The sequence below is a fragment of the Eulemur rufifrons genome, chromosome 7 (assembly GCF_041146395.1).
Source record: "Eulemur rufifrons isolate Redbay chromosome 7, OSU_ERuf_1, whole genome shotgun sequence".
Lineage (NCBI taxonomy): Eukaryota > Metazoa > Chordata > Mammalia > Primates > Lemuridae > Eulemur > Eulemur rufifrons.
The window spans coordinates 208,701,086-208,726,967 of NC_090989.1; the positions used below are offsets into that span (position 1 = coordinate 208,701,086).

General features: G+C 37.3%; 1 protein-coding gene across 2 annotated transcripts in view; it reads right to left on the reverse strand.

The window, feature by feature from the left end:
* Positions 1-25,217, reverse strand: part of NAA35 (N-alpha-acetyltransferase 35, NatC auxiliary subunit) — a 93,567-nt gene extending 68,350 nt beyond the window's left edge. The window contains exons 1-6 of one of the 2 annotated variants that reach the window (XM_069474066.1): positions 25,118-25,217; positions 24,102-24,230; positions 12,933-12,966; positions 8,520-8,634; positions 7,494-7,568; positions 4,825-4,992 (exon numbers count right to left, since the gene is read on the reverse strand). In XM_069474066.1, the coding sequence (XP_069330167.1) occupies positions 4,825-4,992; positions 7,494-7,568; positions 8,520-8,634; positions 12,933-12,966; positions 24,102-24,225 (516 nt within the window). In that variant the 5' untranslated portion in view covers positions 24,226-24,230; positions 25,118-25,217. The other variant, XM_069474067.1, reaches the window with a different exon arrangement.
* Positions 25,218-25,882: the final 665 nt, after the last annotated feature.

The following is a 25,882-nucleotide window of genomic DNA, read 5'->3' on the forward strand; positions in this document are numbered from 1 at the left end:
ATTGACTACTCAGTCATTCAGGAGCACACTGTTTAATTTCCTTGTGTTTGTATATTTTCCAATGTTCCTCTTGTTATTGATTTCTAGTTTTAGTCCATTGTGGTAGGAGAAAATACTTGGTATGATATCAGTTTTTTTGAATTTTTTAAGACGTGTTTTGTGGTCTAACATATGGTCTATCCTTTTTTTTTTTTTTTTTTTTTTTTTTTTTTTTTTGAGACAGAGTCTCACTCTGTTGCCCGGGCTAGAGTGAGTGCCGTGGCGTCAGCCTAGCTCACAGCAACCTCAAACTCCTGGGCTCAAGCGATCCTCCTGTCTCAGCCTCCCGAGTAGCTGGGACTACAGACATGCACCACCATGCCCGGCTAATTTTTTCTATATATATTTTTAGCTGTCCATATAATTCTTTCTATTTTTAGTAGAGATGGGGTCTCGCTCTTGCTCAGGCTGGTCTCGAACTCCTGAGCTCAAACGATCCGCCCACCTCGGCCTCCCAGAGAGCTAGGATTACAGGCGTGAGCCACCGCGCCCGGCCTGGTCTATCCTTTAGAATGATCCATGAGCTGAGGAGAACATGTATTCTGCAGTTGTTGGATGAAAGGTTCTATAAATACCTATTAGGTCCATTTAGTCTGTAGTGCAAATTAAGTCCAGTGTTTTTTTGTCAATTTTCTGTCTGGGTGATCTGTCTAATGCTGGAAGTGGAGTGCTGAGCTCTCGAATGAGTATCGTACTGGGGTCTGTTTTTCCCTTTAGCTCTGATAATATTTGCTTTATATATCTGGGTGCTCCTGTATTGAGTGCATATATACATATACTACTAAATTGTTTTCTAAAACAGCTATGCTAATGTATTCCCACTAGTAAAAATTAAGGTATCAAATTATTGTATCATTGCCAACATGGAATATTCTTATTTTTCGAAATTTTACAGATGAAAATCAAGCTACTTATTATTATAATTTGTATTTCCTGATTATACTGAAGCTAAATTTAAAAAATGTTATGGCCAACTGATAACTTTCCGTTTATTCATCTGGGCCTTAGTGTTATGCTTTATTTGAATGTGATCATAATGCATAAAAATTAACTACCTTTGTTGCCTTTATTTTTCCTCAGTTTTTTTCTATCACTTTTGTTCTATTAGTTCTTTCCTTTAGGATTTCTCCCATTTGTAAGACCTTCATCCATAATATAAATAGAAATAACTACAATTTCTTCTATTATTAAAAAACTTATTTTAGCTATTTAAAAACAAAGTAATGCAGACACATAATAAAAATTCTAACACTACAAACAGGTATATACCCAAACCCTCAGTACCTGTTTATTCTCTTGCATATGAAGTTTTAACTATCTCCCTCCCTTTTGAAGAAAAGAAAACACAAATGGTAGCAAGCTACACACATCTGACTTCTCTCACTTTGGAGATCTAACATTACCCACACACATAAATCTACTTCGTTTTAAAAGGCAAGAAAATACTTCATATACAAATGTACCATCTTTTAACTAGTCTCTTACTGATCGATACTGAGGTAGTTACAAGACTTTAACTTACAGTTACTACAACTAATGTCCATGTACATAGGTCTTCGTGTAAAAGCACAAATATATTTGTGGGATAAAGTGCTAGAAGTGAAACTGCTAAGTCAAGACATGTGCATATTATAATTTTTTTTTTTTTTTTGACACGGAGTCTCACTTTGTTGTCCTGGCTAGAGTGAGTGCCATGGCGTCAGCCTAGCTCACAGCAACCTCAAACTCCTGGGCTCAAGTGATCCTCCTGCCTCAGCCTCCCGAGTAGCTGGGAATACAAGCGTGAGCCACCATGCCTGGCTAATTTTTTTGTTTCTATTTTTAGTTGACTAATTTTTTTTCTTTTTTTTCCTATTTTTAGTAGAGTCGGGGTCTTGCTCTTGCTCAGGCTGATCTTGAACTCCTGACAAGTGATCCTCCCACCTCGGCTTCCCAGAGTGCTAGGATTACAGGCGTGAGCCATCACGCCCGGCCGCATATTACAATAAATATCACCATATTTTGCTCTTTTTTAAAATTGTAGGAGAGCTTACACTCTAGTCAAAAAAGTATGAGTCTTGCTCAGTAGTGCTAAAGTGCTGACTGATAAATGTGGAAGGAATACTAGAATAAGAAATCCTCATTTTGCAACCATCACAGTAAAGAGTAGTCTGGACAAGCATCATCAATGGATATTAAATTTACGGGGAGAGACTTTAGTGTGCAGGATGTTTTTCTGATCTTAAAGTGTACCCCAAGATTGCTTAAATACAAGGGAAGAAAACAGTAACCATACAGTAATCAGACAACTGATTACTATAATGCAGTAATGGAGTGATCAAAATGTCACCATTGAGGGGCAGATGGACAGTGCATGCCTCCAGATGTGACACCCTGAGAAGCACATAGTATCACTTAGGTCATATTCCAGCCAGGATTGCATCATATAAATCTAATCATGAAGAAAACGCAAACTCCCAAATAAGGAACAGATTATTAAAAAATGGAAAGGAGAAAGCTGTGTTCTCAACAATATCAATGTCACTAAAGATAAAGAAAAGCTGAAGATTTGTTGTAGATTAAAGAATACTATACAGAGATATACAACTAAATGCAGGACATGATTCTAGGCTGAATCCTACAGGTAAGGGGAAAGATGCTATGAAGGATTGGACCAACTGAAAGAAATGGAATGTCAATAGCGATTACAGATTTATTGAGGTTAACGATTGTGATTGTGGTTGTGTAGGAAGAGTACCCTTTTACTTAACAGAGGCACACTGAGGTATTAGGGGGAAGAAGGTCATAATGTGTGCAACTTCCCAATGGTTAAGGGAAAAAAAATACATGCGCACACACACACCCCCCCCCCCACACGTGTGCATGCGCGTCAGACAGAGCAAGTAAAAAACCAAATAGGGCAATATGGTAACAGCAGCTGCATCTCCATAAGAAATATACAGTGTTCTCTGTGCTGTTACTGTAATTGCTCTGTTTAGTTGAAATTATTTCCCAATAAAATTTTTTTAAAAGATTAAGGGAAACAATGACTGCTTGTATCATTCACACACACACACACACACACACACAGCATGTGAGTACTTGTTTTCCCATCCTTATCAATCTGATGTATTATAAAAAATTTCTAATCTTTGCCAACAATAGGTAAAAAAATGTCTCATAGTTTTAATTTGCATTTCTCTTAAGTGAGGTTAAATGTCTTTTCTTATGTCTAAAGGCCATTTTATTTTCCATAAACTATCTTCTGCTTTTTAGTAACTTTCTTATACATAAAATATTTCCTCTATCTGGAATTTATATTGAAGTGAAATAAGAAAGTAATTTTCAAGTATGCTAATCAATTGTTCCAGCACTATTTGTTAAAAGAATCCTTTCTCTGCTCCATTGATTTTGATGTCCCTTTAGGTGTATTTTCAGAATATAAGTATTTAAAATAATCTGTAGTTCTTTACTTATTCATTAACTCAAACTAATCTTTTTATAAAATTCTATCCCGTGGAAGAGAGTTTTCATAATGACACCCATATCAATTGGTTATTTGGTAGCTAAATACCCAATGAGTATTTAAAAAGTAGATGATATTCCATAAACAAATCAGAAGGCATACATTCAAATGTGGACAACCATGTTGACTATACTTTTAATTATTCTCACATATACAATATAAATTTAGAAAATATCTACAAAACTATCCAATGAATCAGTATTGGAACCTAAGATATTTATTTTGGATCAGTAATAGCATTAAAAGAAAACTTACCAGTTTCAACATATGGAAGAATTTAACAAAAATATTAGTATCAATAATTTCAAATGCTATTATGTCTTCCCTTACAATTATCAGCATCTGAAACTTTATTCTTTATGATGAGGGGAAAAAAAATCTTTCTATGTCTAAAACTCATACCACTTCCTCAGGTGATATACTTAAACTGGAGGAACTGTTTTAGTTTTTATTGTTGTTCATTGTTTTTTTTTAAATAGATTTAAGGGGTACAAGTTGAATTCTGTTACATGTATAACATATGAATATGTAACATGTGTTATATATAGATGAATAACAATGAAGTCTGGCCTTTTAGTGTGTCTATCACCCAAACAGTGTACACTGTACCCAACAGTTAATTTTTCATCCCTCATCCTCTTCTACCCTCCCCCTTTTTCAGTCTCTATTGTTCATCACACCACTCTGTGTCCTTCCATAGCCACAGCTTAGCCCCCACTTATAAGTAAGAATATGCAGCATTTATTTTTCTGTTCCTGAGTTACTTCACTTAGGATAATGGAAACTGGAGAAAAATGTTATATTCCTAAATATTCTTCATCTCTTTTTTTTCCTTAGCTCCCTCTTATTCAAAGACTGAAAGTACAGCCTTTTTGTCTTATAATCTGTAAGAGACTTGAGGGCAAGAGCTATCTCATCTATTTTCTCTGTGAAACACCACAATACCCAAAACAGTACTCTGTACATAATGGATACTCAATAAGTGTTGGTACTAACAGAAAGAATATACACTAAAATCAAATCCCTTCTCAGACAAAACTGGATTACTTTAGCCAATATATTTGTAAACAGCAACAGCATCACTTTTAAAAACTGTTTTTGCAAGCTTAAACACTTTAAGCAGCAGAAATAAAAATAAGAAAATAAAGAAGAGAAAAAAATAAAAACTGTTTTTAACTATACATGTGGACAAAAATATGTATCATAAAATCATTTAAATACATCAGAGTGAATAAGGTGGTCACTGAACTTCAGGAATACTTATAATCACAAAATCTTACCTCTTCAAAAACAGCAGCTTTATTTACTTTTTCCCTTGCAATGTCACAGATTTTCAAGATTCCCAGAGCAAAAGCTTTCATGGCAGGATCTTCTATAAAATCAGGATTATGAATGTAAAGGCACGTAAATACTGTCTGTGCCAAGGAATGGCCTTCTAACCAAGTTATCTATTAAGAAATAAAAGAATGTACATATTTAAGGTAATACACAGAGTCTGCAAAGTCTAAATTGATCTGAGAGTCACAGATCCAAATAAGTATAAGTTTAATCACAAGATTTAAAAGATGATTAAAGGGAAGGTCAGAAATGCCAAGTTAGAATTCACTTCCATTGACTAAAGTTTTTTAAGAATCACATACTATAAATGATACATTATCTACAGGAAGCTTTCTCAGATATTAAGCAGTTTGTAATATATTTGGAGACTAATGAAGTTAGAGAACCTTCAGGCATCCAAAAGCAATCAATTCCACAGTATAGTTAATAAAAGTCCATAAACTAGGAAATACACAATTTTAGATCCAGGTTGTTAGCCACTTGTTCAATTCTTTTTTATCCTCACCACCACACAGCCAACAGCATTTAATTTCACCCAGACTATTGCAAGAAACTACACAATAATTGTCCTACATCCTATCTCTAATTTAATACCCCCAATCAGAGAGATCTTTCTAAAACACTAACATAATCATTAAATGCTATTTTACTGAGTAGCTACCATACACTTGGCACCATGTTCTAAAGGATGGGAATACCAATAGCCAATAGCCAAAATGGAGTAACTACTATGTCCCAAGTTTTATGCTAGGTATTTTTTACATCTTGTCTTATTTTTTCCTAAGTTTGAGAAGGGTGGTATTTTTTTCCTTTTACATGTAAAGAAATAGTACGAGTTATTTAATTATTTATTTGCCCAAGTTTATACAGTTGTAATTTATACTAAAGCCCAAGATTTCTGCAATTAAACAAGATACATGCTACGGTATTTTTTTTTTTTTTTGAGACAGAGTGTCGCTTTGTTGCCCTGGCTAGAGTGAGTGCCATGGCGTCAGCCTAGCTCACAGCAACCTCAAACTCCTGGGCTCAAGCAATCCTACTGCCTCAGCCTCCCAAGTAGCTGGGACTAGAGGCATGCGCCACCATACCCAGCTAATTTTTTCTATATATATATATATATTTTAGTTGTCCATATAATTTCTTTCTATTTTTAGTAGAGACGGGGTCTCGCTCTTGCTCAGGCTGGTCTCGAACTCCTGACCTTGAGCGATCCACCTGCCTCGGCCTCCCAGAGTGCTAGGATTACAGGCGTGAGCCACCACGCACGGCCCATGCTACGGTATTAAAAAATGAGAAATGGGTATGAAAAATATAATTAAGGTATGTTTTTGGTATAACTAGTATGCAGAAGAAACACCTTCCTCACTAAAAACCAACTGCCTATTAAAGCCCAAACTCTTAGATACAATCCCAAGAGTCTCACAGAATAGTTCCTCAATTTTGGCAAAAACCCTCCCTCTGTTTACCCTCCCTTCCTTCTCCACTACTCTCCACTAGTCTCACACTCCTCCCACTTGGGTCCCTGCCAAACGTCAGCCATAAGCAACTGTTCCTGATTCCTCAAACTGAATATTTTCACATTGCCATGCCTATACCTTCTTTGCCTGCAATATTGTCAACCTTCCTGTCACGTTCTTCAGTACCTCATATCAGTATCACCTCCCTTCTATATCCTTTCTTATCCTACCAGACATAATTAACTCCTATTATCACAGAACCACTATTAATGCATTTATATGCTATCAGAATTGTTTCTTTACATGTCTGTCCCCAGCAATCCTCCAATTTCCTTCCCTACCCAACTAGGACTGTAAATGGTTAAAAGGTAGTAAAGATAGCTTTCAGGGAAAGAGACAACTTTGGAGGACGAAGGATCAAAGATTTGGATTCTGGCTAGGCCCCTTCCTACCAACGTAACCCTAGGTAGATAATACAGATTAACTAATAGAGGTGATAAGACCTAAATGAAAATTATACAAGTAAAACGCCTAATAAAACTACTCTACACATACTGGCAAGCAATAAATAAATGCTGAATGAACAAATGAATAAATTTTATATATAACTAAGAATGATGATTTAATGTTAATTTAAAATGAAAGGAGTAAGAAAGTAGAGGGGGGGGAAAAAGCAGTATAAATGAGAATTTTTCCACAATTAAACAACACTGTGTCTAGGGAAGACATAAAACCAGCAAATACAAATCACTAAAACACTTTCTTCACAAAAGACGGTGAGTTTACTTCAATTTATCCTAGATTAGAAAAAAATCTCTCCAAAGTTCCCTTTGTTTCAATTCCATGCTTATTTATGGAAACTTCCAATTACAGATTCATTTCCTAGGTAACTTGAGAACAAAAAGGGTATTATGAATAATGGTTATAATATTATCTTCATTGAAAAGAAGAAAATGAGAACCTAAGATTATGTAGATGAGAAGATGAAATCCCATTTCCTGTGGCATAACCTGGCCTGCTAATCTTATCTGCTTAATCTTACTAGGCTCAGCATTATGTGTTCATACTCAACATTGGTGTATATGCTTTTAAATCCCAAGATTTAGGAAAGTAATAGTTTTTAAATTAACCAATAGTCTTATTTTCATTCTTACCAAACAGCAAAAACATGTATCCATTATCCCTATCAGTTCAGGCAAGGTGAGGTCTTTAATTTTAATCGTGCCATCCTAAAAAGGGGGGGAATATGACATATAAGCAGAAATCCTTAAAAATTTATGTTTACTATGCACAGTAGCATTTTTGTTTTCAAATATTAATATTTAAAAATAGTGATTCTAAGAAAAAGCGATCTCATCACCTGATAAAACTAAGATACCAAACTATGTATCCTTAAAGCCATTATGTCTTTTTTAAAAATTTTATTTTTAACTGACAAATTATAACTATAAAAAAAATATACCTTAAACAGGTCTTCAATAAGAAAAATCAAAGCCTCTCTAAATTGAAATAATAAAGATCTTTATAATGAAAAGTCAAACCAATAAGTATTTTAAAAAGCACGATTCAAAGCAGTTTTAAGTAGCAATAATATGAATCATTTTAATGACCCCAAACTACTTATAAAGAAAAAAAACCAAACATTTAAAAAAAACACTTCCCTTAAGTTGGTTAACTATACTACTTGTAAATTTTGTTTACACTAGCTATTTGCTTAGCAAATACTTCTTCAAAAAATATGCAACATTAAGCTCTATGGCAACTACAAAGGAATTTCTAAATCAACACTCATCGAGTACATTTTAAATTCACTATTACAGGCCTTTTACTTAATATATCCAGCCATGTAATACAATTCTTCCAGACAGCCCTTGTATTAGTACACAAAATTTAATCCCTACACCAATTATCCTGGTATTTGAATATACAATCAAATGCTTTCAAAAATTAATTTAAAAAATACACAAACTTAAAGCAAGTTTTTAATGAAGACCTCACACAATTTCTGGATTTCAACAGATAGAGATATGTAACTAAAGGTTATAACCAATTCTTGTCTGTATACTTGAGATGCTTTTAAGGAAATACAATTTAATCTACTGTTTGACTTTATTATTAAGCACGGCATTTTAACATATAAAATAACAAAAAATAAAACACAAAAAGTACAATGTGACTACCTTGATAGCTTGTTCAAAATTGAGAACTTTTCGATTAACTTGGTTTCCAATCATGCCAGCATCCATCTTGGGATCCATCATTTCAATAGCAGACATTGCTTCAAAAAGACCAAATCTGCAAATAAAATAATTAACCCCCAAAATTGTTTCTGAACCAGTAAGTCTACTTTCCACAATGGCACAAAAATGATGATAGTACTTTCAATAACTACAGTATTCTATGTATTTAGTCTTCCCAACTTGCTAACGCTATTTCAATTAATCATCCTTAAACATAAAAATTCTTTCATGTATTTGCTACTCGAGTTATTTTACATGCACTATAATGAAGAAGTAAAAGATGTTTTTCATGCTTCCTTCAAAAAGGTTGCACATTAGAAACTTTTGGAAAAAAGAGATTAACTGATTTATAATAGATTTCATTTTGCCTTCCTTAAATAATTTTCTCTAACATTCAGAAAATCACATTTGGAATAATTATCAAATGTAAGTTTTACATTTTTTCATTTTCTTTGTATCTTACTTAAAAGTACAATAATGTGCCACATTACATTCTACAAAACCCAAAGTTTTGGCAATCACAAAACGAAAAATGATCTTGAAATCCTGATAGCCTGGTACTTGTGGATAATTCATCATAAAAGCAGAGAGTTGTAATGCTAAATATATCATTAACTGAGACATGCCTCAAGAAATGGGAGAGGAAAAGGAAAGCCTAAAAGAAAGTTTGTCTAGGCATGAAGCTACCAAGAAAATAAAGACACCTACCTCATTACACTAAATCATTTCTCTCACATAAAAAGCAGCAATGAGACATCAAAAAGAGCTTTAACAAGACAGACTCTCTTTCCCTGCAATCCCTCTAATTTCCTAATGCTTCAATTTAAGATATTCTGATGTGATTATAGGACGATATTATTAAAGACAACTCTCACCTAATCAAAACCCAAATAGTATTCCTCAAAGAGACTGCCAAGACAAAAGAGATAATACTAAAGAATGGAACAGAATTTTGTCAGTAAAAACAACAGGGATTCACCAAATATTAAATGATACCATAAAGCTATAATAATTAAAAGCATTCTAAATAGATCAATGGAAAAGACTATAAACAGTTCACATCCAGATTTCCGTCGGAACTCCGTCGGAACTATCATACTATGTATGATAATAGTAGAATTTCAAATCAGTGGAAAAACAGTGTATTAGTCAATAAATACTGTCGAGATAAACAACTAACCACCTGGAAACAATTAAATTTTTGATTTACACAATATGAAAAAATAAACTCCAGGCAGATTTAAGCTCTAAAGCTAAAACAAGTAAACAAACACCAAACTACTCTTGTATAATTTACAAAGCTATAAAGGAAAAAGCTGGTAACTGTGGAAATATTTTAAATTTATATACAATAGTAAACTACAGTCAGTTAATATCCAGAATATATAACTAACTCATACAAATAAATATGGCAAAAATTCCAAAGAAAAACAGACAAAGGACATGAATGGACAATTCACAGAAGAGAAAATACAAACCATTAACAAAAAAGTGAAAAGCTGCTCAAATCAAGATATACTCAGGTAATGTAAAACAAGATAAGGCTTTTTTTGCCCATGAGATAGCGAATTTTTTTTAAAAAAATCTAATCTACTCTCATACACTGTTGGTAGGAGTATAAATTGACAGACTTTTTCAAAGAAAATTTGGCTGAACCCATTAAAATTAAAACACTCAAACTCTTTGAGCCAGTCATTCGATGTCTAGGTTTCTATCCTGTAAAATTGTTTGCACATGTATAGGAGGCTTGTATAAATTATCAATGTCTCCAATTTTCCCATGTAATCAAGAAATGTTGCAATCTAAATGTCCATCAATAGGGACACAACAGAATAAATTATGACATATTTTTAAAAAATACAACAGTTAAAGTGAACAAGGTAGAGCTATTATATACTAACACAATAAATCTTCAAGTTACAATAAATAGGAATGGAATTTACAGAATACTGTATATTCCTATTTATGATTAATCATTTTTATGATGTTTATTCATGTATGTGATTATAATTTTTAAAAGATCTAGAAGTACATGCAACAATCTGATAACTCATAACAGTGATTATGTCTGGGCAAACAGGGATCATGCAGGAGATGGTGTTAGGGGAAGTTTTTGCCTCTTCTCCGATGTCTGAATTTTTTAAAAACGAAGTACCCATTTATTACTTACAAAAACCACTAAAAAAAGTTTTTATGGCACAACTAATATTCTAGACCATTAGGTATTTGCCTAATTAGTAAAACTGCTACAGAAACTATAATAGCATTAAGTTAGCTATTTCATCCATTCAACAAATACTGAGCACATACTATGTTCTAGGCACTTGAGATACACCAGTGAGCAAAACAAATTTGCCCGTCTCACGGAGCTTACATCCCAGTGGGAGGAAACAAACAATAAAGGTAAGTAAATTATATAGTACGTTAGAAGACTGCATATGCTAGAGAGAAAAAAATAACAGGCTAAAGGAAGTATGGATTGGAAGGATACAACTTGATGGTCAGACAGGATGCTGGCAATCATGTTCTCTGGGCTCAGAGCCTAAAACCTTGGGGAAATGAAGGGGCTAGGTCCCTCTAGTTGTCCTCTCTAAAGCCTTGTTCCACAGCCAGAAGCCACGTTCTTTCCTGCATTAGTCTATGGTTTGGTTTCATTATGTCCTTCCTACAACTGCCTGCATCATCAAAATGATGATCCACAGTGATTCTCAAAGTGGATCAGCAGCATCAATCCCACCTGGGAATTTGTTAGAAATTCAAATTCTGTGGTTCCATACTAGATCTACTAAATAAAGAACTATAAGGGTGGGGCCCAACAATCCAAGTTTTAAAAAACCCTCCAGATGATTCTGGTGCACACTAAAATTTGAGAAGAACTGAATTTCAGGTTCTACCTTCTCCTTCCCCCTAACCAAAATATCCAATCTTGTCCACTCACTAATTCAAAATTTCATATTCTTAACCTTGAAAATTGAGCCTGGTCGTAGTAGTATAGAAACTGGGGCTACCTATGGGAATATAATCAGGCATTTCCCTTTATTTTGCTTTTCCAGGGTGCTATGGTTTGGATATAGTCTGTCTCCACCAAAATTCATGTTGAAACTTGATCCCCAATGTGGCATTCCTGGGAGGTGGGGTCTAGTGTTGGGAGGTAGAGCCTAGTGGGAGGTGTTTGGGTCATGGGAGCAGATCCCTCATGAATAGATTAATGCCCTCATGAATAGATTAATGCCCTCATGAATAGATTAGTGCTTCAGCCGTTGCTCTCCCAGGAATGCATTACATACAGCTGACCCTTGAAAAACGTGTTTCAACTACATGGGTCCATTCATATGTGCATTTTCTTGCACCTCTGCCACCCATGAGACAGCAAGACCAACCCACTCTTCTTCCTCCTCCTGAGCCTATTCAATGTGAAAATGAGGACCTTTATAATGTTCCATTTCCACTTAATGAACAGTAAATATATTACCTCTTATGATTTTCTTAACATTTTTTTCTCTAGCTTATTTATCATAAGGATACAGTATATAATACATGTAACATACAAAATTTGGGTTAATCGGCTGTTCATATGAGTAAGTCTTCTGGTCAACATTAGGCTACCAGTAGTTAACTTTTTGAGACATAAGAAGTTACATGTGGATTTCTAACTGCGCAAAAGGAGAGGCTGTTAGGGCCCTAACCCTTGTGGTGTTCAAGGGTCTACTGTAGTTCCCCAGAGCAGGCTGCTGAGAAGAGTCTGACTTCCTGAGTTTCTCTCTCTTGCCTTCTCCCTCTCCATGTGATCTCTTTGCACGTGCTACTCCCCCTGCTCCCTTTCCACTTTTCAGTGTGAGTTAAAGCAGCCTGAGGCTCTCACCAGAGACAGCCACTCTATCTTGAAACTTCCAGCCACCAGAATCGTGAGCCAAATAATCCTCTTTTCTTCCTAAACTACACAGTCTCAGGTATTCTGTTATAGCAAAACTAAACAGAGTAAGGCACAGAGATTTTCATTTACTTTTACCCAAGCACTCAGTCACCTGATCTCTGGTCATCAACTAACTACCTCATATGACCTACAACTGATACCTTTTCTTCAAGAAATTCCACATTCAGTATACATACACCTTCAAAGAAAGGATCATAAGCCACAGTTTCCCTAGCTATAGCCATTTCTTATCACAAGTAGGGTCAGCTGCCCCAAAATAGCTCACCAGAGCTAAAAAATATATTTATAATTGGTTTTACTTTTACAGGTTTGAAGTGTAAATTTTACTCAGACTTCATTCAAGGAATACTACTCCACATGAGGAAAAACCAGATTGAAACATTACACTACGCTATTTCAAGGAATACATAAGTACTTACAGCTTATCATGAAGCAGTTCTCCCAACTTTAATTCTAAAAGAAACAAAGAGAAAAATCCTTTGAATAATACTGCATTTATGCTTAACTTTTAATTCTTAAGAAAAAAAGACATCAGCACCTGAAAAAATGTTTTTGCATTACTTTAAAATTCATTTTCTAAGAAATGGTTATTTCTATTTCTATTTGATTACTAATATAATGCTTTCTATACAGTAATACTAAGAATAAATCAAGTAGTTTAGGAAAAAAAAGAAACTTTTGAGAATTAACAGGTGACCTATCACAGACAATATTTCAGTCAGAATTACCAACCTCATTTTTAAAAAAAATCACTAGTATATTTCCCCAAGTAAACTTTTCTATAGAACCCATGGCTAGTTCGCAAGTTGATTAGATCATGATACCAGCAACAGTGTCAAAACCATTTTTTAAAATTCCATTTTATTTAAATCACTTAAGTAAACAGCTAACCAAAACAGTGCTCATTCCCTGTAAGCAACAGTCCTCAACCTTGGCTGCAAATTAGAATCATATCGGGAGCTTTCTAAATCCCGATGTCCAAGCAGCACCCCAAAATAATGAAATCTAGGAGTGGGACATATGTGGTGGTTTTAAAGTACTCCGGATGATTTTAATGTGCAGGTCAGCTGGGAACCACTACTATAACATGTTGAGCAGACTAAATATTGATGGTCAAATCCTCTGGAAAGTGTAAAGAAGCGATTTTCAGAACTTTATCCAACCCTAGGCTGATCGTAAGTTAAATAATACTAATTTTTAACAGTTCCAGGTACCAAAATAGATAATGAGAATCATATATCAAAATATGACAATAAGGCATTAACAGAACATACACTAATAACCCAGTGATTCTCAAAGAGTGGTCTGGGAATACAGGAGTTTGCGATGTTGTTAAAATTACTTTTGTAATAATACTAAAATGTTCCTTGTCGTTTTCACTGTGTTGAAATTTGCACCAACGATGCAGAAACAATGGAGGGGAAGGGGAAAAATACAAGTAACAGTGGGTAAAATTACTATAAATTTAGCACAAATTAAGACAGTGGTCCTGAGCTAAACTAGTAAGTGTACTCTTCACTTTCAAGCACTTGCAGTTTAAAAAGACAAACTTTTTTTCAACCTCACTTAAGAATGTCCCTGAGATCACTACTCATTAAGGAAATGTAAATTAAAACCATACTGGTACTACCTTACACCCATTAGGATGGCTACTGCAAAAAATAAATAAATGTTATGCGGATGTGGAGAAATTGGAACCCCTGTACACTGTTGGTGGGACTGTACAGCCCCCGTGGAACACAGTATGGCAGTTCCTCAAAAAATTACAAATAGAATTACCATATGATCCAGACAATTCAAATTTTGAGCATCTACCCAGAAGAACTGAAAGCAGGGTTTCAAAGAGATATGTGTACACCCATGTTGGGCAGCCTTATCCACAACAGCTAAAACATGGAAGCAATGGAAGTGACCATCCATGGAAACGATAAGCAAAACGTGGTATACACATAAATGGAATACTATTCAGTCTTAAAAAGGGAGGAAATTCTGACATACATTGTAACATGGATGAACCCTGAAGACATTTATGCTAAGTGAAAAGAGCAGTCGCAAAAGACAAATACTGTATGATTGCACTTAATAAGGTACTTAAGGTAATCAAGAATCATAGAGACAGACTGCAGAATAGTGGCTGCCAAGGAATGGGGAGAGGGAAATAGGAGTTACTTTTAAGGGACTTAGAGAGTTTCAGTTTCAAAGATGAGGCCGGGCGAGGTGGCTCACGCCTGTAATCCTAGCTCTCTGGGAGGCCGAGACGGGTGGATTGTTTGAGCTCAGGAGTTCGAGACCAGCCTGAGCAAGAGCAAGACCCTGTCTCTACTAAAAATAGAAAGAAATTATATGGACAGCTAAAAATATATATAGAAAAAATTAGCCGGGCATGGTGGCACATGCCTGTAGTCCCAGCTACTCGGGAGGCTGAGGCAGGAGGATCACTTGAGCCCAGGAGTTTGAGGTTGCTGTGAGCTAGGCTGACGCCATGGCACTCACTCTAGCCAGGGCAACAGAGTAAGACTCTGTCTCAAAAAAAAAAAAAAACCACACAAAGATGAAAAGAGTTATGGAAATGGATGGTGGTGATGGTTGCACATTATAAATAGATTAAACATCACTGAACTATACACTTAAAATGGTTAAGATGGGAAATTTTATGTTAGGTGTATTTTAACACAATAAAAAAATTGGAAAAACAAAGAAAAATGTCCTTGATGAAGCAGTAAAAATTATTAATCTCCAGGCCAGAAACAGCATGTGGCAAGTGAGGCACCTACAAAACAAAATGTAAGCAGGCATTCACTTTCAGTTCCTGCCTTCTTCAATTCTGTACCACAAGTGCTGCACTCAACTTCACCCTAGTACCAGACCTGATTAATCTTATTAAATTTCAACCTTTGAGAACATGTCTTTTTAATATTCTATTTGACAAAATGGTAAGCACACATAAACACTTCTGTTGCACACCAAAATAAGATGGCTATCTCAAGGAAATGCACTTGCACAATTATCATGGAACACTATTTTTACTTGAAAAAACGGACAAACTATAGTTATTCAGACTTGAGAAATGGCTTTTTCCCCCAAAAATAAATGAGTTTGTCACTTCAAGAAAAACAACTGACGGTGTTTGTTACCAATGATAAAATCTGAACTTTCAAGCAAAAACTTAAAATTTTGGAAAACATGTATCTGCTACTATAAGTCTGACAGTTTCCCAATACTAAGAAGACATTTCTGTATTGGTGGCAATATTAACAAATGTGCTTTTTAATATTGTATAATGAAACGTGTTTACATTTGGAAGATCTGCATAACTCACTGAACCAGTATTTTCCAAATGGCAACAATGCATGTTACAAAATCAGGCATGGAGTAAAGATCCATTCAAAGTTCAAGACAGAGCAATGAGTTTTAATGCAACAGAGCATGAAAAGTCCACACTGATAGGTTTCAGGTTCCACACTGTAACTAACCTTTAAGAAACTACCACCTGTCAAGTTTTGGGGGCAGTATCAAAGAAGAATATCCACAATTATCTGAAAATACTCCTCCATTTTTCAACTATGTATTTGGTGAAGCCAGATTTACTTCATATACTTCAACCAAAACAGCATGTGGCAACAGACTGAATTACAGGAGCAGATTTGAGAATTCAGTTGCCCTCTGTTATGCTAGAATTAAAGAGATTTGCAAAAATGTAAAACTACTCTTCTAAATTATTTTTTTGTTTTGGAAAATACATTCACTTTTCAATGCAAAATGTTATTTATGCCAACATGCAATGGTTTACTACCATTGTTTTTAAATAAATAGTTTTTAAACTTCTCAGTTTTAAATTCTAATATACTAAACACCTATATGTATACAAAATACACACATACAAAGTAATTCTAAAGAGTATAATGGGGTCCAGAGACCAAAAGGTTTGAGAATTGCTATAATAATCTATTACATATTTAAGGTAGCTATGGGTACCAAATAGCTTCATCAAATTAAACTCTCCACACATCTAGAAGCAAGTCAGTCATATTTGGCCTTGGTTTCCTCATCTGTAAAATGACGGGTTGGACTAGATGACTCAAAATTTCTTAGAACTCTAGTAATCAGACCTCTCTCTCACAAAACTATGGACAGTAAACTCTTAAGATTTACTCACAAAGCAGAGTACAAGCACCCTCACTGCATGATCTTGTATAGCACTATAGAAGTACATAAACCGGGCCTTACCCAACTGGGAAACAGTCCTCAAAAAATTTAGTGAGAAGGATAATGTTTTATATTATTGTTAGCCATCAGAGCAATGACATCATTGTATATCATGTAGCCTCTGGAAAACTCTACTATATGCTAATAAGAGAGTGAGAGTCAAAAAGGGCCAGTACCTTATTAGTATTACCATAAAAAGAGCTTCAACTCTGCAACCCCTGTGAAATGGTCTTGGGGATCCCAGTAACCCCAGAGCACACCAAACCACTGAACTAAGAGTAACACAATGACTTAAAAAAAAGTTACTTCTATTTTTAAGTTCAAGCTTTAAGTAGGCTCAATAGTACATGGTTTAAACCACTCAAAGAGAAAAATTAGGTATGAGGAAAACTTGGCTCAAATCATAGTTGTAATGATTCAAAATTTTTTGGCAATCTTGACAATAAACTATCTTTTTAATTTCATCTTTACTCTCACATGAGGCATGAAGAGATCTCATATAAGGCATGTATAGATCTGTGTAAGTAAAAATTTAACTTCATTTTGTGGGTTACAGAATTTCACGAAATCTTACTGGGGACATCCTTTCTTTTCCCTTGGAAATAAACAATGAATCATAACTTTTGAACATAGAGTTTGGGTATACAGCAGTGTCAAGCATTTAAAGAATACAATCATTTTCCTTAAGAAATGTAATCTAATAGGACAGAGAAAAACATGCAAATAGGTGACACTGCAAATACATTTTACCATCTTATAAATGAGAAGATCATTTGTAAACTGGTATTATAGATCTTTGAAAAGATTTCCACACATAACATTATAAATGACTGTTAAGTTCCCAACTATGGTCCCTATAAAGGCCCTGTTTAATCTATAATATAACTGAAATCCTATCCACTGTAATAGTGCTATTTAAACAGAACAATTAAAGTTTACTCCTCGATAAAGGTGATCAACTAAACACATGCAACTATCTTTACTCTTCTGAAATTCCATTAAAACAAGAGGGATTTTTTTTTTTTTTTAAAGAAAGGCATAAACTCCAAAAAGGAGGGAAAACACGAGCAGAAAAACAAATAACAGCAATAAAATAGGGCAAAGTTGGAAAAAGACAAGTAGTTTCTTAGTAGATACATAAAAATTGAAGCCTACAACTAGCGGTAAAGAAAACCAAAAACCAGCCTAGCCTGATTCAGCACTTGCTTCTGAAAATGAGTGTAATGGGGGGCTAAAATACAGAGGACTGAGCAGTCAGATTACCCGGAGCCCTGTCTAAATGTATGCCCCTCCTGCACCCTGTGTAACCCTGAAGACTTTCTTTGGAGACTGTAAAACAAAAAGTTCCCAAGGGACATCAGGTAATTTGAAGGCCAGGGTACAACAGTGGAAAGAGGATGCACTAAGCAAACATGTGAAAACTCCAGATCTCTTCCTCTACTTAACTACTAAGTCATGGGCAGTCAAGCCACATCTTCTACCTCAAGGCAGGAGATTAGACTCTTAATAATTCATTCTTAAAACAAATATATATGCTGAGCACCTACAAATGTTCTGGGGTAAGAGAAGGTAGAACATAAAGGAAGAGCAACAAGAAGCTTAAGCAGCCCAGATTTACTTTCCTTTTTTTTTTTTTTGACAGAGTTTCACTCTGTTGCCTGGGCTAGAGTGCCATGGGGTCAGCCTAGCTCACAGCAACCTCAAATTCCTGGGCTCAAGCCAACCTCCTGCCTCAGCCTCCCGAGTAGCTGGGACTACAGGAGCGCACCACAACACTGGCTAATTTTTCTATTTTTTGTAGAGACGAGGTCTCACTCTTCCTCAGGCTGGTCTCAAACTCCTGAGCTCAAGTGATCCTCCCACCTCAGGCTCCCAGAGTGCAAGGATTACAGACGTGAGCCACTGCGCCTGGTCAGCAGCCCAGATTTTAGAAGAGGGAAGAGAAAGCAATAAAAGGAATTTTCCTGAAGAACTAGGCAAGACCTGAAGAAACTGGATGGATAATGGGGGCCTTAAAGAGTGAAATGGGTAATAAAGACTAAGGAAGAATGAACTAAGCCATCAAAGGAAGAAGAAAATTGAATGAGAGGACAGGCTCATATCCTTCTAGACTAGAGCATAAAAAGAACAAAGTCAGGACAGCAGACCTTGGATTACTTCTGGGCTCTAGATACTCGTTGGTGTCATCATCCTAGGAGATGATGTTGGTTATCCACAGTGTGGGAGAAAGGAATCTAGTAGGCAGGAGGAGGAGCAGTGTATGTTATATGATCACTTACGTTTAACTGAAATTTCTAAGTTGTGGGTTTGTAATTCAGAAAGCATCTAAATATGGAAAACCAAATAAAATATGAAGATCAGAGACTTTTCTTTTCTCAGTACAGAGTAATTTCTCATACCTCCAAAAGCCAAAGAGATCATGAGGTAACACAATGCAAAATAGAGCAGAGTTTTAGATGTGAAAGGGGCCCGCCCATAACTCTTGAAATTCTACAAGGAAAGCAAAAGACTCCAAAGAGTGGGTGAGAGGATCCTTTTTCTGAGTTTCTTACTGGCTCTAGGTCATCAGAGGTTCCCTATAGGGTCTTTCATCCAGTACCAAAAATGGCAAAGAGGAAGAAAGAATAGAGAAGAGTACAAATAAATGGGAGAACAATTCTTAAGAAAGGAGGGACCAAGTACATAACTTTTTTAAAAAGGGGTTTCAGTCGACTGCTAAAAAGCATCCCCCAAAACAGGATCCAAAATGAGAAAAAGCAGAAAGGCCTTTTAAAAATATGTTTTTTATATAGATAGATAGATATAGGCAGGGCATAAAGGCTCACACCTGCAGTCCTAGCACTTTGGAAGGCCAAGGCAGGAGGATTGCTTGAGGTCAGGAGTTTGAGACCAGCCTGAACAAGATAGTAAGACCTTGTCTCTACAAAAAATTAAAAAATTAGCTGCTCATGGTGGCACACGCCTGTAGTCCCAGATACTCAGGAAGCTGAGGCAGGAGGATCACTTGAGCCCAGGAGTTTGAGGTTGCTGTGAGCTATGATGATACCACTGCACTCTATCCCCAGCAACAGAACGAGACCCAATCTCAAAAATAAAAAATTTAAAAATTACCTCTCTCTTCAGAGACTTCGCTTTGTACAGGTAGCAAAATGAGATCGTTTAAATTAGGCAGAGTTTCCTAGAAAAGGAAAGCCTAGAGGTATTACTTAAAAAAATTACATATTGCCTATCAGGCAAAATTAACAGTATGGCACCATATATTCAAAATAATTTGGAAAAGAAAACAAACAAGAGCCTCAAGAACAGTTACAGGAAAGGTGAAGAGAATGTGTGCCACCTGCCTAACAGGAAATAAAAGAAATGATGAAAGTTAGACGTTTGTATTTGATCTAGGACTTTGAAGAGCACTAAAAGAATAAATAAAGATGTGCATGAAAAACAACTTTGTCATCAGTATGCATATTATTTTATGACAGCAAAAAAAAAAATCAGAGCCTAGACAAATGTCATCACACTGTCACCAAAGAGGAGAGACTATTGTGACAGTTAAAGGATGTAATCATATCTGTTTTAAATGTAGTTTTTAGAAAGTCACTAGAACAGCAGTCTAAACTATAATTAGTCTATGAATCTGATTATTTTGAGAAGGGAAAACAAATTATTAATACCACAAGCTCAAGAGTTACCAATAGTCTTCAGTCCTAAATCTATATATATATAGAAGATTTAATTCTATATCAACTTTTTAGTTCCAAGAAGTATACCTCACATTCGTGCCACTTGACACAGAGTAAGAGCTAGTTACGAAAGAGTTAATAGGATGGGATGATGTTGGCAATAAAATGATATGCCACCCCTTCTCAACAACTGAAGCAGGATTAAACTGTATCTCCTACTCAAGGTTCCTTCCACAAAGAAACAAGCCTAATTTATGATGATATAACAATGATGCCAAACTAAAGCATCTCTGCCTGCCAGTATTCTAAACTCCTTTCTTGGGTTCAATTCTCCTTACAACTCAAAAAAAGGAGAGGAGATATATACATATATATACATATATATATAAAAACAAGCAGCGGGACTAAAATCAAGAGGACCTCTAACGTCATATTTAGCTGATGCTAAATTCTGAAGATGGTCTTTAAACTGTGGTATGCACAACCTGGGTGAACATCATGTCCCAGGGTACTAAGACAGGATAAAAAAAATTGTACAGCTGCCTAGTGCCAATTTAGGAGGGAAAGACCTTTAACATAAATGAAAATATAGTGTAAAATGCAAATTTTTCCATGAATTTCTAAGATAAAACAAGCAATTATAAGGATATCTTGTGCTTATGAATGAGCTGCTTTGAACTACACCCACAAGATTTAGGAAGGGGAGGTTGAGGAGTGTATGTGCTCATTCTCTTCTGCTGTCAATCAGGGAAACGTTTAAGAAACACATCCTCTCTCATCTTCCTTTCACCACTCCAGCATTGTGGCTCACTCACCAGTTGAGCCACATGAACTTTCTCTGTCCTCATATAACCCTTCTATTTCATTCTATCACTATCCTAGTCCAAGGCCATAACACCCCAACCTGGGCTAAGTGCAAAACTTTATGTCTCTAAGGTTACAGGCTCTCTTCATCCTAATCCATCACAAATTATGCTGGCATATTAACCTTCTTCATATACTTTCAACACTGAATTAAACAAATCCCTTGAGTAACAACAGCTTCGAGTACCTACTATAGACCAAGTACTTTATATCCATTACCTCATTTAATCCCCAAAATGTTAAAAAGTGAAGCTCAAAATATTTTACAGAGGAGAAAACTAAGACTCAGATTAAACTATCCAAGGAAACTAAAGTGGTAAGTGACAGAGTTGAGACTCCAGCCTATGTCTAACTCCAAAAGTTTACTATGAAGCTACTCCCTCCAAGCTACTCTTGATATACTGAATATCAAGGATAAATACAATTTCCATGTTATGCTCAAAACCATTAAAGACCTCCCACCGCCCACAAAACAAGCTCAAACTAAAAACACAACAAAAAAAACAAACCAACAAAACCAGTGGCACTGAAAACCCTTTATAATTCCCAGCATTGAAAATTGTTCAAGCAGAATTATTCACTGTTCCCCAAACATAAAACTCTCACTGAACTCTAGCTTATATGGTTCATTTCAGTCTAGAATAATTCCATCACCTTCACTTATAGAAATGCAATCTCTCCTTTAAGGCTCAACTCAAACCATATATCCTTCATAAAACCTTCCCCACTTAGCTTCATAAAAATAGCCCTCCAGGCCGGGCGCGGTGGCTCACGCCTGTAATCCTAGCACTCTGGGAGGCCGAGGTGGGCGGATCGTTTGAGCTCAGGAGTTCGAGATCAGCCTCAGCAACAGCGAGACCCCATCTCTACTAAAAATAGAAAGAAATTATATGGACAGCTAAAAAATATATATAGAAAAAATTAGCTGGGCATGGTGGTGCATGCCTGTAGTCCCAGCTGCTCGGGAGGCTGAGACAGGAGGATTGCTTGAGCTCAGGAGTTTGAGGTTGCTGTGAGCTAGGCTGACGCCACGGCACTCACTCTAGCCTGGGCAACAGAGTGAGACTCTGTCTCAAAAAAAAAAAAAAAAAAAAAATAGCCCTCCAATATAGATCACTCAAAATCAGCACAAGAGGACAGATATGATCTACTTAATAGTCCAAGATCTCTGAGCACAAAAATTACACTATAACTTACACTTCGTTCTCTCTCCCATAGATGGACACATACCGGCAGTCACCCAACCCCCAGTCTAATGTTCTTTCCACTATCTCACTAAGGCATACTTTAACTAGACATGTATTTCAAAACAAAGGGCAGGCACACAATTTATTATTTTGCTTATACTCGGCGGGCTTCCTTTCCACCTGCAGCTGCTCTATGTCTTTACTCTTCTCCTTCAGAGCACTATTCAAACATAACCCACCTCACTATCACCAAAAGACCTAAGCTTTTTGAGAAAATGAAAGCCATCAGGTGTGAATTCCTCCACCATTTCTTCCTAGCCACTTAAAAATACACCTGTATCTTCACCATCCTAACCTCAGTTCCTCTTGTTTCAGTGTGTCCCTATGCTTTTCCCCAAGTTAATTTCTCTACTTAAAAATAAATAAAAAAGAAAACAAAAAACAAAAGAAAAAAAAACCAAAAACCAATAATTTCTCTACCATGTTCTTGATCCCATCCTCTCTTTAAAGTTCAAGCTTTGATGCTAATATTTGTTCCTTTCTCTTATCTTCAGTATTTCCCTAAAGCTCTTTCCCTTCAAACAACAATTATGTTCATTTCTCCAATCAATTATTCTCATTCATTGAACTTAATAATATGTGCCAGGCACTGTTCTGTGTGCTAGGGTTACAGACATGATCTCTGCCCACACAGAGCTTATGTTTCAGTGGGTATAAGGCTGACAATACACAAGAAATAACTGAAAACAATGGTTTCTGACAAAGATAAACACTACGAAGAAAATACAACAGGGTGTCAACTGAGGCGGAGTTAGAGAGAAGAGAATGAGTGGGTGAATCCACTTAGAGTAGTTGTTTTGAGGTCCTCAGTGAGGAAATAACATTTAAGTGGTCAAGAAGGAGCCAGCTGTGTGAAGGCCTAGGGCAAAGCAATTTAACACAAAGGAAACAAAATCCAGGAACCACCTTGGAGCGTAGAATGAGGACACCAAAATGATCTTGTGACTGGAACATAACCAGCCTTATAGGACAGCAGTATAAAAATGAAGTCTGAGGGGTAGGGAGAGACCAGATTCTATAGGCCATGGAGAAGGAGTTTGGATTTTACCTGCAACATAGAGCCCCTGGAGTATCTTAAAAAGGAATGATGTGATCTGAGCATTTTCAAACCTCAAATATACAAAAATACTACTGTCTTTAGGTCAACATATTTAGTGTTTCCACAGTCAGAAATTACTGCTATGTGCCCTCTAACCTGTTAAAGTTAGAAAAGTTTAATTAGAAAAAATGCCTATGGGAGAATAGCTTGAGCCCAGGAGTTCGAAGTTGCAGTGAGCTGTGATTGCATGACCACCGCACTCTAGCCTGGGTGACAGAGCGAGACTCCATCTCCAACCCCCCCCCAAAAAAAAAAAAAAAAAAAAGAAAGCCTCAACTTGTGTATTTAATGCTATATGAAAAAAAATCAAAATAATACTGGCTTTAAACAAAAGTTAAAATTAGAGGGTACAGGTAATTGTGGTTAACAAACTTGATAAACCACACTTACCTGTTGATTTCTTTTCACTTATTGAGGTAAGTTTAGAAATCGCCATCATGATTTTATTTTACCCTTCTGAGATTCTGAATTTCTAATCCAAAAATTCAAACTCACCTCGACAAGCTTCTTCAAAATCTTGGGTAATGTCCACCCAGCTTGTATTGCTTTTTTCCATTTTTTCTGGCATACTGAGCTCCCATCCTGAATCATCATCATCTACAGAAGCTTTCATAACCATTATGCCTGTAAAATTAACATTGATGTAAGACAAACGATGTAGCTTTCAGGGCAAGAGTATTTGCAAAAATATGTGTTTGTCTAAGTATTGGATGAAAGTCTTACTAAACTCTTTAAGCAGAATTCTTCTGTGTCTGAGGACCGTATTGCAAAAAATTACCTTAATGCAATTAAATCTGACGTTAATTAACACTTCTGCTGCTTATTTACTAATAGCGCACCACCTATCAAGGCTCATAAAGAGTTTGCCTTCCCCCTATTTAAGAAAAATCACAAACCATCCCACCACTGGCCCAAGAAGAACCAACTCCAGAGCTTTCAACTTTCAATACCAGCCACGAATGACCAAGGCACTATTCAAGTCCTCTCTGGCGGCCCAGGACCCACGTGGCAACTAATCTAGTCAAGGTGGCCTTTCACCTGGCCAGAGCTCGCTTGGCCAACCTCTCCCGGTCCGGGGCAGGACCCAGGCACAGCCTTGCAGAGGGTGGGGAGGGGAGGAGGACGGGGAGCGGGCGCGCACCGCAGGGTCCACCAGCCGGACCCAGGGCGGAGGCGCACCTGAGGCGAGAAGCCGCTCTACCTCTGCCCTGCCTGGGTCAGCCCGGCCCAGCCCCGGCCCCACAAGGCGCGGAAGCAAGGACAGGGCTCTCTCCGCGAGGGAGGGCGGGCACGCCCGGCGCTGGGTCGTCGCCCCGGTAACAGCGGGCAAGGCCCGGGCCTTGGCGAACAGTGGGCACGGGGGAGCCCGAGGCTCCTACCTGAGGCACTGCAGGAGGGCCGGGGCCGCAGGGTGACCTGGCGTCCCCAGGGTCCGCCACACGCGCGGGGGGCTGCGACTCTCGGACACGCGAGCGAGAGGGTCTCAATGGCTCCGCAGGGGCGGTCCCTACCTACTTCTCCCGTGGTCACCCGCGCCGCCACGCACCGTCCGAACCACGGAAATAACGACGACGCCTCAGCCGCCGCCGCCCCCTCCCCTCTCAGCCCAGCCCGACCAGCCGCGTGCGCGCATGCGTACGCCCAGGGCGCGCGACCCCGCCCCCTCTCCTTTACTCCTGGGGACTTCGCGCTCTCGGGCCACACCCCCTCCCTCGCCGCCACCTCCGGCCGATGGAGGCCGCCTTCTCTTCTCGCGGGATTACAGCCAATCGCGAGACCGGAAACTAACTTCCCACCTCCCCGTCGGTCCCAGTCTCGAGTGGGGGGCGGGTCCCAGCAAGAGGCGGAGCCTCGGGCCTCAGAGCCCGCCGGGTCTGGGAAATTCTTAGAAAGGTGACGCGAAGGCGGAAGGAAGCAACGGAGGTTCACGTAGACCTTTCTGGTTGTGAAGGTGAATGAACAGCCCGGCTCGGAGAGCTCTGTACAGGCAGTGCTTCCTGACAATGGATTTTTGTTTCTTAGCGCCTGGGGGTTTCATGAGGGAAAAATAGAAACGGTATCTGCAGAATCAAGCCAGCCATTTTCTTTCAGATTCTTAACATGTTTTAGATTTTCTTAAAATTTATTATGGAATAAGTTTTTAAAGTGGGGTTACGTAAATAGACGGGCACGGGTAAGAAGCACATCTTTATCACTACATACCCTTTAGAATGGCCAAAATTTAAAAAAATAATACCAAATGTTGGCAAGGACACAGTAACTGGACCTCTCACATG